The sequence below is a fragment of the Hylobates moloch genome, unplaced genomic scaffold (genome assembly GCF_009828535.3).
Source record: "Hylobates moloch isolate HMO894 unplaced genomic scaffold, HMol_V3 SCAFFOLD_2, whole genome shotgun sequence".
Lineage (NCBI taxonomy): Eukaryota > Metazoa > Chordata > Mammalia > Primates > Hylobatidae > Hylobates > Hylobates moloch.
In genome coordinates this window covers 106,488,476-106,501,331 of record NW_026652277.1, presented here as the reverse complement: position 1 = coordinate 106,501,331, position 12,856 = coordinate 106,488,476, and the positions used below count along the sequence as shown (strand labels likewise).

The window sequence follows — 12,856 nt, the reverse complement described above, 5'->3', positions numbered from 1 at the left end:
TCTCCACTTTTTGGGCCTATTAGATATATATCTTTGTGTATATTTTAGCAGTTGTTCTAAGGTTTATAGTATCTGTTTTCACAATTTACTTTTAAATAATAGTATGCCACTTCCTAGTTGGGGTTCTCACCTCATTTCCTTTTATACAATTTGTTTTTACATATGTTATAAATCCTACAATACATTGTTAATATTTTTACTTTAATTAGTCAATTATATTGTAAGAAAAGAAAGAGCAACACAGATTTCCTATATTTATTCTAGTTTTTAACCATTCCAATGCCCTTCATTATTTCAGTTTAGATACAGATTTTATTCTTGTATCATAGTCCTTCTACCTGAAAATTTTCTTTTAAAATTTCTTATGTTCTAGCTTGGTAGAAATATGTTTTATCAGCTATTGTCTGTCTGAAAAAGAACTCTACTGTGCCTTCATTATTGAAAGATATTTTCATTTGCTAAAGATTTTTAGATTAACATTGTTTCTATTAATATTAGTATGTTAAAGGTGAGGTTTTGTTGTCTCATGGCTGGTGTAATTTCAGATAAGGAGTCTGCTGTCAGTCTTATTTTTGTTCCTCTGCCTGTAATCTTTTCCCCCTTCTTGCTGGGTTTTGACTATGATAAACCTATATTTTTTATTTTTTCTTAAATCTTTCTTCCTGTCCTCTTGGAGTCCATTGGGGTGTGTGTTTGTGTTTATGTGTTTAATTAATTTTGTAGTAATTGGAGGCATTATTTCCCTCAGTTGGTTTCTTTGCTTCCTTATATCTTTCTTTTTGTTTTCACATTCCAGCTGTACAAGTGTTCTATCTTTGGCTGTAGTCTCCCAGCTCTTTTATTCTCAGCGCTGTTTCTTTTTTCTCTCTTTTTCCTTTTTGTATTTCAGTTGGAAAAAGTGCCACATACATTTCTTCTTCAAGTTTAGTGACTTTTCTCTTCTGTGTCCAGTCTGGATAATCTCATTGATTATCATTCCCACTGATTAACATTTTTTTTCTCTGATGTTGTGTGTTTTTATTTCTACATTTTCAATTGTTTCATTTTTATTGTTTCCAACTCTGCTGAAACTCCATATCCGTTTATGCATGTTTTCCACTTTTTTGTCTAGATGATTTAAAATGTCATTTTTATTTATTTATTTGTTTTATCAACTTTTAAGTTCAGGGTACATGTGCAGGATGTGCAGGTTTGTTACATAAGTAAACGTATGCCATGGTGGTTTCCTGCACAGATCATGCCATCACCCAGGTATTAAGCCGGCATCCATTAGCTATTCTTCCTAATGCTCTCCCTCTCCCCATGTCCCCCACAGGTGCCTGGTGTGTGTTGTTCACCCCCATGTGTCCATGTGTTCTCATCAGTCAACTCCCACTTATAAGTGAGGACATTCAGTGTTTTGTTTTTTCGTTCCTACATTAGTTTGCTGAGGATAATGGCTTCCAGCTCCATCCATGTCCCTGAAGGATATAATCTTGTTCCTTTTTATGGCTGCATAGTATTCCATTATATATATGTATCATATTTTCTTTATCAGTCTATCATTGATGGGCATTTAGGTTGATTCCATTACTTTGCTATTATAAATAGTGCTGCAATGAATTTACACATGCATATATCTTTATAATAGAATGATTTATATTCCTTTGGGTATATACCCAGTAACGGGATTGCTGGGTCAAATGATACTTCTCCCTTTAGGTCTCTGAGGAATCACTAGTCTGTCTTCCACAGTGGTTGAACTAATTTACACTCCCACTCACAGTGTAACAGTGTCCCTTTCTCAGGCCGGGTGCAGTGGCCCACACCTGTAATCCCAGCACTTTAGGAGGCCAAGGCAGGTGGATCACGAGGTCAGGAGATGGAGACCATCCTGGCTAACGTGGTGAAACCCCCTCTCTACTAAAAAGACAAAAATTAGCCAGGTGTGGTGGTGCATGCCTGTAATCTAGCTACGCAGGAGGCCGAGGCAGGAGAACCTCTTGAACCCGGGAAGCAGAGGTTGCAGTGAGCCGAGATCGTGCCACTGCACTCCAGCCTGGGCGACAGAGTGAGACTCCATCTCAAAAAAAAAAAAAAAAAAAAAAAAAAAAAAAAAAAAAAAAAAAAAAAGCGTATTGCTTTTTCTCGACAACGTCGCCAGCATCTGTTCTTTTTGTAAATGTTATTTTTAAAGTCTTTGATAATTCCAAAATATAGGCCCTCTCTTTGTCTGCTTCTGTTGACTGCCTTATCTTTGAATATAGGCCATTTATTTTTCCTTTGTGTATGTGTGTGTGTGAGAGAGAATTTTTAAATTAGATGTCTTTCGTGGATTTTTCTTTCCTATATGAACAAAAGAGACTGAGGTAAGTATCTTTATGCTTGGTAACAGGCATACTTCTTTTAGTTTGTTAATAGGCTTCATTTGTGGGTGGGGAGGGGTAGTGGTTGAATCAGCCTGTTCTATGTGTTGCTATATATCTTCAGTGCTCCAAAGAATTTATATTTTCTCAGCAGTTGGCTGCTGTTACTTGTATTTATTGTAATGCCTAGAGTATAAAAGGGTTTTCTCCTGGTGTTTCTGTTTCACGTTTAGCTTTCAGTAGGCTCTGCTCCCCTGTACCACAGAGTGTTCTATTTTCATACTTCTAGTACTTTTCCCCATATGTAAACAACTGTTTCTTGCCGCTCAGTGCCAGACTTATGAGGGCTGTGGAGTTTTCTTAGTTTTTCTTCTCCAGCCTTAGTATTAAGCATAACCTGAGCACCTGAATCGCAGGCATGGGGTTTTCCTCAGGGGGTCTTCCCTCTCCCTCTTGCCAGTGAAGTTTTGCCTTGCATAGGGATACTTTGTCAGGACCAAGTCTTTCTGCTTTTTATCAATATAATATCATTGGTCCAAGTCTGTCTCCAGCTTCTTGTATAGCTGCATATGAATTTATTCCCGGGTAACTTTTGCATCATATCAAGAAGGGTTTGGAAAGCAGGAGGGTTTTAACCTCTGTGCCCAACCAAGGTGGGGGCATTCTCATGTTTCCTGCCTTGCCTGTGATCTTTCTTGTGAAGCCTGATAGAAGCCTGAGAAAAAGTTTATATCTCTTGTGTTTTGGGCTTCCAGGGATTCTAAACTGTTCCACTCTCCCAGACTTAGTTTTTAAGAATTGGTCAGATGTTGTTTTCTTTGTACTCACTTATGGCTGCCACTTCCTCTTCCTTTTCTCTACCAAAGAAGACATGAGTTCATATACTTCATCCTCCTTTGGAGGGGCTGGGATTCAGTTTATTTGGTTGCCTGCAGATGTCAGCTTTCTGATGGCCATAACAAAAGTTATTATTTGAAAGATTATCTACTTTTTTATTATCATCAGTGTAGAAGCAGCATTCTCTTACTATTTTTCACATTGTAAGTGAATGAGGAAATTTTTCTTAAACCAGCCTTTTAAAGGTATCTCCAAAGAGCAAAGCACTTCTAAGATTATGAACATAGATCTATGGAATGAATGGGGGAAAAAGCATTTTCCTAACATTAGTCAGTCAGTACTTGTAGCTTGGGATAACATCTGCAGTCATAGTCTCATGTATAATTTGAAGTATGCTGTAAATCAGAGACAGCAGCAGGAAAAATAATGGAAACTGGCTAAATGACTTAAAAGTTGGCTCTAATGATGAAGATACTGATACATGGAAGATGGCCGTAACAAGTTTGGATACTTTTTTTTTTTAAGAATTGTAGATAGACAAAAGGTAATATTTCTAATTTAATAAACACATTACGTATATGATCTCATATGAATATATAAATCAGTTAATATAAAGTATACAATATTAATAACATTTTTAGATTTCATCTCTATTCTTAGAAAACCTTTTTTCCTTCAAGAATTTTATCTCCCTTCATATTCACTTTATTCATATAGTATATTCTATAATGCATTTAAAGTCTATAAAATTTTTGTCAAATACACAAATGGGGTCTTGCTGTGTTGGCCAGGTTGGTCTTGAACTCCTGGCCTCAAGCAGTCCCCTGCCTCAGCCTGCCAAAGTGCCAGAATTACAGATGTGAGCCACTGTGTCTGGCCAAGTCTATAAAATTTAAGTGGCTATTGGAGGACCTGTATCTTTAGGAACTTGCAGAAATCTTTGGGGCATTTGTTTCAGAGAGTCATAAGACTTTATTTAGTTATCTCTTTATTTTTAGTTAAAGTTTGATGTAATCTGTTTTGAGTGATTTTACTTTACTCTCTGAATTAAAGCTAGTTGCTTATATCTGATGACCTCTGTTTCCTTTTCTGGAAAATTGAATAATAATTCAAAACTTGAGAATACACATCTCATGAGGAGTTATGTATTTTGAATGATATGTTAAGTACCAAGCACAGCACTGCATTGTAGGTCTTTGATACATGATAGGTGATATCATAAATATTATGTGTCCAGTAAAGAAAAAAATATTGTCTAGAGTAATGCAGAGGAGCTCTTATTTTGACCCGTGAATTTTCAGTCCTTTAAATACTCTGATTTATAAAAAGAGTAGAATAAAAAATGAAATTACTTTCATTTCTGCAGCAGGTAGCATCATGTTATGTAGAGTCTTGCTAACTGGCTATTTTTTATTGTTAGTTTATGCTTGATATACAGGCGTGGTCCATTACATGAATTTGAGAAGTTTGGTTGAAGAACGGAAACTACCATGTTAACTTGCCATAAATCATGTACCTACAATACAAGTAGAGCAAATGAAAGATTAAAGGTTACATTTTTTTAAACTTTTTTTTTTTTTGAAAAAAGAGATTATTGTGGTATTTGGTTTTTATTGCATCACTGCTCAGCAGAAATGCTATGAATTTAGTTTAGTTTTTTTTTTTTTTTTTTTTTTTGAGATGGAGTCTCACTCTGTTGCCCAGGCTGGAGTGCAGTGGCACAATCTTGGCTCACTGCAACCTCCACCTCCCGGGTTCAGGTGATTCTCCTGCCTTGGGCTTGTGAGTAGTAGCTGGGACTACAGGCGCGCGCCACCACACTGGCTAATTTTTGTATTTTTTAGTAGAGATGATGTTTCACCATATTGGACAGGCTGGTCTTGAACTCCTGACCTCGTGATCTGCCCGCCTTGGCCTCCCAGAGTGCTGGGATTACAGGTGTGAGCCACCATGCCCAGCTAACTTTTTCATCTTTCAAAACTGAAACTCATTAAAGACTACCCTCCAAGCCTCTGGCAATTACTAATCTTAATTTCTGTCTCAGTGTCAGAAAGGAACATTAAAATTTTAAGGAAATATAGATTTTTAAACTCAAATTTGAACTGCCCTCAGTTTAGAGAAATTATAGATTTTGAAGGATGAAATGGCAGAGAAGATGAAGTCACAGTTTGGGAAGAGAATCACAGATTTTTGTTGCAAGTGAAATACGTACTTGAAGTTTTGGTTGTTGCTTTTGGAAAGCAGATCTTGTAAGCTCAAGAGTGTGTGACTGTGATAAAAGGGATGTATAACACACAGCATATCCAGAAATTTAGAAGACATATTTGAATCCTAGAACTATTCTGAATTTTCTGTTAATTGGCCAGCGTCTAGATAACCTGGTGTTGTGGGAGGGACCTGGTGGGAAGTAATTGATTCGTGGGGGCTATTTCCCCTCATACTGTTCTAATGATAGTTCTCATGAGATCTGATGCTTTTATAAGGGGCATCCCCCTTTGCTTGACACTCATTCTCTTGCCTGCTGCCATGTAAGACCATGCCTTTGCTCCTCCTTCACCTTCTGCCATGACTATGAGGCCACCCCAGCCATGTGGAACAGCAAGTCCATTAAACTTCTTTTTCTTTATAAATTACCCAGTCTCGGGTATGTCTATATTAGCAAGTGTGAAAATGAACTAATACACCTGGCTCTGTGAAAGTGTGTTTTGTTCTCTTCCCCAAAATGCAGAAATTCATGTTTCAGGCCTCCATCAGTGATATACATGTTGAGTTCTTCAAAATAATAAAAATCTGTGAAAGAGATACATTAAAACTTTGTAATCAGTCAGAATTAATTAGAGGGTATAGGGTCTATAACTCTGTTGATATGGCGTTGAAAAACTGTTAGTTGTATTTTTTACTGTGTATTCTTTGCAATGAAATTCTCTGCTTGGAAAAATATAAAAAAGACACACAAAAATGCCAAAGTAAGATTAAAAACATTCTCTAAGGGTTCTTGGAAAACACAATGTATTTTTGGATTATAATCTCCATGTTTGAGCTGGTTTGCAGTTACAAATTCTTGACCCCAAGCAAGTTTGTTTGTAGCTTTGGACTATAATCTTCATGTTTGAGCTAGTTTGTAGTTACAAATTCTTGTCCCCAAGCATTTCTTTGCTTCTCCTTTTTTTGTGTGTGTTTATTTTTTATTCCTTTTATCTATTACTTTCCAGGTTTCTACTTTCACTTTGTTTTTGCTTCTATGTCTTTCTTCCTTTTGTGCTGGCTTAGGAATACATTTAAAAATATGTTTTCAGTGCTTTATTCATTATTTTGGTTGTTGTAGTTAGGACTATTGTTTAGAATATCTAGCCTGCCAAGGAATGGAAATTTGTGTGTGTGTGTGTGTGTGTGTGTGTGTGTGTATTCAAATGTTACAATGTATTAACTTAGATTTCTTTAGACCTATCCCTTTCTCTTATTTTGTATTTCAGTTCTTATAACTTATATATTAAGAAGTTTTTATAAAGCTTAGCAAGAAGTTTAAATACTTTTGAAGTGATTATTATATTTTTAAAGAATACATGTGTATTTATTTTATAGCTACTTGAAGGAAATTTTGCCAAAGAAGTGAGCCATGAAATGGATGGACTTATTTTTCAGCCTACTGGAGTAAGTTCATTTGTCTGTGTGTGTGTGTTCATTTGTCTGTGTGTTTGTGTGTGTGTGTACACAGATATACATATACATATACATACACATACACATATATGCCTCAAACTTATTTACTTGGGATTGATTACTGCTGTGATTGCTACTTTTCCTTAAAACAAATTGCTCATTATGAAAGATTTTATTTATATCTAAATACATGTAATACTAAAATGAGCACCTATCTGCTTTTCACTCAGCTTAAGAAATAAGCATTGTTGGTCATTACATTTCAAAGAAACCAGTCTTTTAATATAATTAGTTATTAAAAAATAATTCTCTACCAATAACATTACATAAATGTTTATTTCCTTTTGTAACTTGGTATACTTTTATGTATTAATCTCTCTAAAACTTCATTTTGCTGTAGTTTACTGTAGAGTAAAATTCAAACTTTGTCACTACTTGACAAAAAATAAAACTTTTGAATATTTTTTCCGTGTTAAATTTTTAAAATGCACTGAAGAACTTTTACCAACTTAATGGTCAAATCATATATTTGAAGTAAATTGTATTTTACTCTATAGCAGGTTTTCTCATCCTCAACCACTGATGTGTTGGGCCAGATAATTCTTTGCTGTGAGAGCTGTCTTGTGCATGGTAGGGTGTTTAGCAGCATCTGTGGTCTCTACTTACTAGATGCCAGGAGTATAGATGCCAGGAGCACGCTCCCTATTCCCATTTGTGACAACTAAAAATATAGTCTGACATTGCCCAGTTTCCTCAGAGAACATAATTGCCCCTACTTGATAACCCATGTTCTGTAGCACAGTGTTTTTCAAAATGTGGCCTGTAGAGGAGGATTCGCACCACCCAGGAAGTTTCACAGATGCAGCTCAGCCCCATACCTATTGAGTAGAAACTCTGGGGGTGGAGTTTAGCAGTTTGTGTTTTGACAAGTTCTCCAAGTGATTCTAATGCATGTTCGAGTATGAGAGCTACTTACTCTATAGGAAAGAGTTTATTTCATGTGCAACCACCTCATCATATGCTGCTTTTTTTCTTCACCAACTCTTCTTTTAGTAAATAGAGGATAAGCTAGTTGAGAATTTATATATGGAGACATCAGACTGGGTGCCTGGGGTAAAAGAAAGGGAACTAATAATTTGAACACAGTGTATTAAATACTGTACAGGTTGAATACCTCTAATCCAAAGACTGGTATGCTATAAAATTTATAATGTTTTGAGCACCAGCATGATGCTCAAAGGAAATGCTCGTTGGAGCATTTTGGATTTTTGTATTAGGGATGCTCAACTGTTAAGTATATATAATGCAGATATTCCCCAATCTGAAAAAAATCAGAATCCAAACCACTTCTGGTCCCAAGCATTTCAGAGAAGGCATATTCAACCTATGCATGTAAAGCATTATATCTTTACGTGTATAATAAATCTCTGCTAAAATGCAAGTTTAGAGACAATGTGATATGTGATTGGCATCTGTCTGTCTTCCAGCCCCCCTTGCCAAACAGATAACAGAAAAATCTTATCTTCTGTGGTTGAGGGAGGAGGAGATGGAGGAGCACTAGAGGTTAGGGACAGAAATGGAAGAAAATACTATTTTAGGAAAATTAAAGTTGAATCTTTTAGTTCTAATATATTCCAGTCTCCCTAGACTGAAAGAAGCAAAGTCTAAATATAACAATAAATTCAGAAAATTTCAGTGTGTGAAACTCATGGTTCAGATCTGTACATATATGGCATATGTAGGAAAAATGGCCTGACAAATAAGTGAGTCTTTCTTGGATGTCTAGTATAGGCAGTTGATTTGTCAGTCTGTTCCCTTTCTAGTAACCATACTTTTTTTTTTTTTTTAAATTGAGATGGAGTTTTGCTCTTGTTGCCCAAGCTGAAGTGCAATGGCGCAATGTTGGCTCACTGCAACCTCCGCCTTCTGGGCTCAAGGGATTCTCCTGCCTCAGCCTCCTGAGTAGCTGGGATTGCAGGTGCGCACCACCATGCCCAGCTAATTTTTTGTATTTTTAGTAGAAATGGGGTTTCACCACGTTAGCCAGGCTGCTCTTGAACTCCTGATCTCAGGTGATCCGCCTGCCTTGGCCTCCCAAAGTGCTGGGATTACAGGCGTGAGCCACGGCGCCGGGCCGTAACCACACTTTTTATTACAATGACTTTGTAATTGGTATCTGCTATTAAGTCAAGTCTCCCTGTTTGCCAGCATTACCTTAAATATTTGTAGACAATTGGTTTAACATGAAAGTTACAGAATCAATTTGTCATGTTACCCAGAAATTTTTGTTAGGAGTTTAATTGGAACATCTTTGAATTTAGATTAATGGGGAGAAAATTGATGTGTTTGCAGTGTTAAATCACTTTCTCAATGAATGCTATGGCTTTTTTTTTCAGGTCTTTTTCTGTTCTGTAATTGAGTTTAAGTTTTTTATTATTGTTATGGTAACTTCTAAATATTTGTCATTTTCTGCTTTTTTGGTGAATCGTGTCTTGTTTTTTTTTATTGCTACTTCTAGTACACTGCCACATTATTGATTTATTTTATTGATTCAACAATCCTGTTGAAATCTGTTAGTTCTCATCATTGTCTAATTTTACACATTGACCAGGACCTCTAGTATTTAATTAAGTATTAGTTCTAGTTAGATGAGGGAGAAGACATTTATACCTTCTTCTCAACCTCAAAGGGAATGTAACTAAATTTTCTCCATCAAGTATGTTTGTGGTAGCTTTCTGTTAGATATCCTTTATTGTGTTAAGAAATTTCTGAGTCTGTTCTTCCAATAATTATTTTTAAAATCATAAATAGGTTTTGGGCTTTAACACCTTTTAAGGCATTAATTTTAAGGCAGTAATGCCTCTTCAGTATCTATTAAGGTTATCATGTCATTTTCTTTTTTACACCATTTATGTAGTAAATTACACTGATTTTTCTCATGTTGACCCTTCCTTGCATTCCTGGGATAAATGCTACTTGATCATGAGATATATAATTTTTTAAGCATACTTTTGGATCTAGGTATAATTGCTTCTTGAGGATTTCTGCCACCTTATTTCTTACAGTTCATTTCTCTCTCTCTCTCTTTTTTTTTTTTTTTTTGAGACAGGGTCTCACTTTGTTGCCCAGGCTGGTGTGCAGTGGCACAAACTTGGCTTACTGCAGCCTTGACCTCCTGGGTTCAAGCAGTCCTCACACTTCAGGTCCCCAAGTAGCTGGGACTATAGGCGCGCACCACCACGCCTTGCTAATTTTTGTATTTTTCGTAGTTACGGGGTTTTACCTTGTTGCCAAGGCTGGTCTAAAGCTCCTGAGTTCAAGCAATCTGCCTGCCTCAGCCTCCCAAAGTGCTGGGATTACAGGTATGAGCCACTGTACCCGGCCAATTTTTCTTTTTTTTTGTATATTCAGAATAATGAAGGTAGTAGTTTTTATTGTTGAAAAAATTACGTAAGTTGCACATAATCCATGGTAATGCCTATCCATGATTTTTAAAAATCAATTAAATGAGTGATTTGTACTGAAAAATAGAACAGTCTCTTACCAAACAGTCTCTTACCTTTTTCTGCACCCTAAGTACTACTCCTAAGAGGCAATTATTTTCCTCTTTTTTTTTTTTGGCTTTTACTTCTACAGTTCTACACAGTCTATGCTGTTCTTTTTTGGTTTTGTATTTTATACATGATCTGCTTACTTTGTACTATGGAAGAATAGGATTGAGCCCTCTAATTCCACTAACCCCCTCCACACCCCTTTCTCCTTCTGTCATCCTATTGTAATTATATCACATATTTGGTCAAATTAATATTCAGTTTTTATGGTGACATAAATATTGTTCCTATCTGAGTCAAATAGTATACAATTATATTTTCTTTTTTAGAAAAGTCTTGTCACCTAGCATTAGGAATATTTTTGGTTATTATAATTATTAATATTTCTTTCTTTAAACTCTCCAAAAGAACGTTTAATTTTTTTCAATGCAGTCAAATATATAAGGTCCATTTTTCATTTGAAGACATTCTTTCCGAAGCCTTCCATTCTTTAGTCCTGCTGCATAGCCTTTTCTTCTTAGAGTTTCTTTTCAGTATTTCATCCAGGAAATCCCTTTTACCTTTCTTCTCTGATAGATTTCCCTACTTTTTTGACTTTATCTTTTCTGCTTTTTTGATTTGAGTGATCTTGAAAACCTAATGCTGTACAAACTGGTCCTTATGCTTATGGAGCTTTTGTTTCCGCTGTAAACTGAACATGTTATTCTCAGTGGTCTCTAATCTGTTCTACAATTTTATGGCTCTGACTTAACCCCAAATTTTTTATTGTGTTTGTGTAGTTCTGTGCAACTTGGTATAATCTTGATTATCTCGTAATAAATCAAGCCTCCCTGTTTGCTAGGACGTTCTTAAATATTTGCAGACATTTTGTTTAACATGTAAGTTTCAGAATCTGTATGTCATGTTACCCAGCAATTTTTATTAGTTTAATTGGAATGGCTTTGAATTTAGATTAATTTGGAGAAAATTAATGTGTTTGCAATGTTAAATCATCTTCTTATATATACTAGAGAATTAGGAAAAAGGTACAATAAACTGTAGCTCAGGACTACTTGTCTAAATGTCAGACATTTCCAGAAGTTTTAGATCTACTCTTAGTTTACATATTCAATTTTGTATTTTTAAAAATTTTATCTCTTAAGTTATAACTGATAGCAATATTAGACAATAGAACTAAAAAGAAGAGAGTAATTGTACTCAAATTCTCTATTTGTAATAAGCTTCCTAAGACACTGGCTTTCTCGTCCTCTTCCACCTTTTGGATGGCTGTCTTTATACTTGTCTTCTAAGGTAGTTCTATCCCCCTTTCCTTCTCTTCATAGAGAAAAGTGTATTTTTTATGGGTATAGCTGTTTTTCTTAAATCAGCCTTTAACCCATGCCTTTTGTTTTGCTTCTAGTACTCTATTTCTTCATTCATATTATACATTTCTACTAGGGACAACCAATCTTCAAAGAATCACTGAAGTCTGTTAAGTGGCTGATCACTGTCTTTTTGGGTTGTCCTTGCTATTTATTCCTTATTTTAAAAAGATCATGTCAGATTTGGCTCAAATTGTTTTATACTCAACCTATTTCAGTAGCTTCTTAACTGCTGTTTGTATCTGTATTATCTTTCCAGTCTATCCCTGTTTTTTGACCTAGTAAAATTATATTATGAAAGAAACCTTCATATGGGGGAGACCAGTACTGACTGATAGAAATATAATGTGTAACACAGATATGATCCACATATATACTTTAAATGTTTCTAGTTGCCACATTAAGAAAAAAAGAAAGTGGTAAAATTAATTTTAATAATATATTTTACTTAAACCACTATATCAAAAGTATTATCATTTCAACATTTACTCAATATAAAAACAATTATTATTTTTGTACTAAGTATTTGAAATCCAGTGGGAATTTTACACTTGCAGCATGTCTTGGACTTGCCACTGTTCAAGTGCTCAGTGGCCATGTGTGTAGTAGACAGTGCAGATATAGATATATTGATTTATTGTTTCCCATTTCTTGTATGTGCTCATGGCATTTGTACATGATTCATTTGTGATCTTCAGTTGAATTGTAATTCTCTGTGTAATGATAGATTTTTCTTCTCCAGCTTGCAGAACAAAATAAGGTTACATTTCTTTATTCAAATGCAATAGGCAGGCTCCTACACTCCTTCCCCTTCCAAATCATAGTGCATTGCAGTATTGCAAGGGTCCCTTTTTTTATTTCTATGTTCTTCCCTTTTAAAATTGTGCTTTGAGTTGTTTCTTTTTTGTTTGCTTTTTTTTTTAAAAAAATTATACTTTTAAGTTCTGGGATTCATGTGCACAACATGCAGGTTTGTTACATAGGTATACACATGCCATGGTGGTTTCCTGCACCCATCAACCCATCATCTACATTCAGTGTTTCTCTTAATGCTATCCCTCCCCTAGCCTCCCACCCCCGCAACATGCCCCAGTGTGTGATG

General features: G+C 35.5%; 1 protein-coding gene across 3 annotated transcripts in view; it reads left to right on the top strand.

Annotated features, from left to right (window-relative positions):
• RNGTT (RNA guanylyltransferase and 5'-phosphatase) overlaps positions 1-12,856 on the top strand; it is a 362,779-nt gene that overhangs the window by 161,217 nt on the left and 188,706 nt on the right. For 2 of the 3 annotated variants that reach the window (XM_032155029.2, XM_032155048.2), the window contains exon 12: positions 6,765-6,833. The exons of the other annotated variant lie outside the window; for it this stretch is intronic. In XM_032155029.2, coding sequence (XP_032010920.1) covers positions 6,765-6,833 — 69 coding nt within the window. The remainder of the gene's footprint in view (positions 1-6,764; positions 6,834-12,856) is intronic. 3 annotated transcript variants of the gene reach the window in all.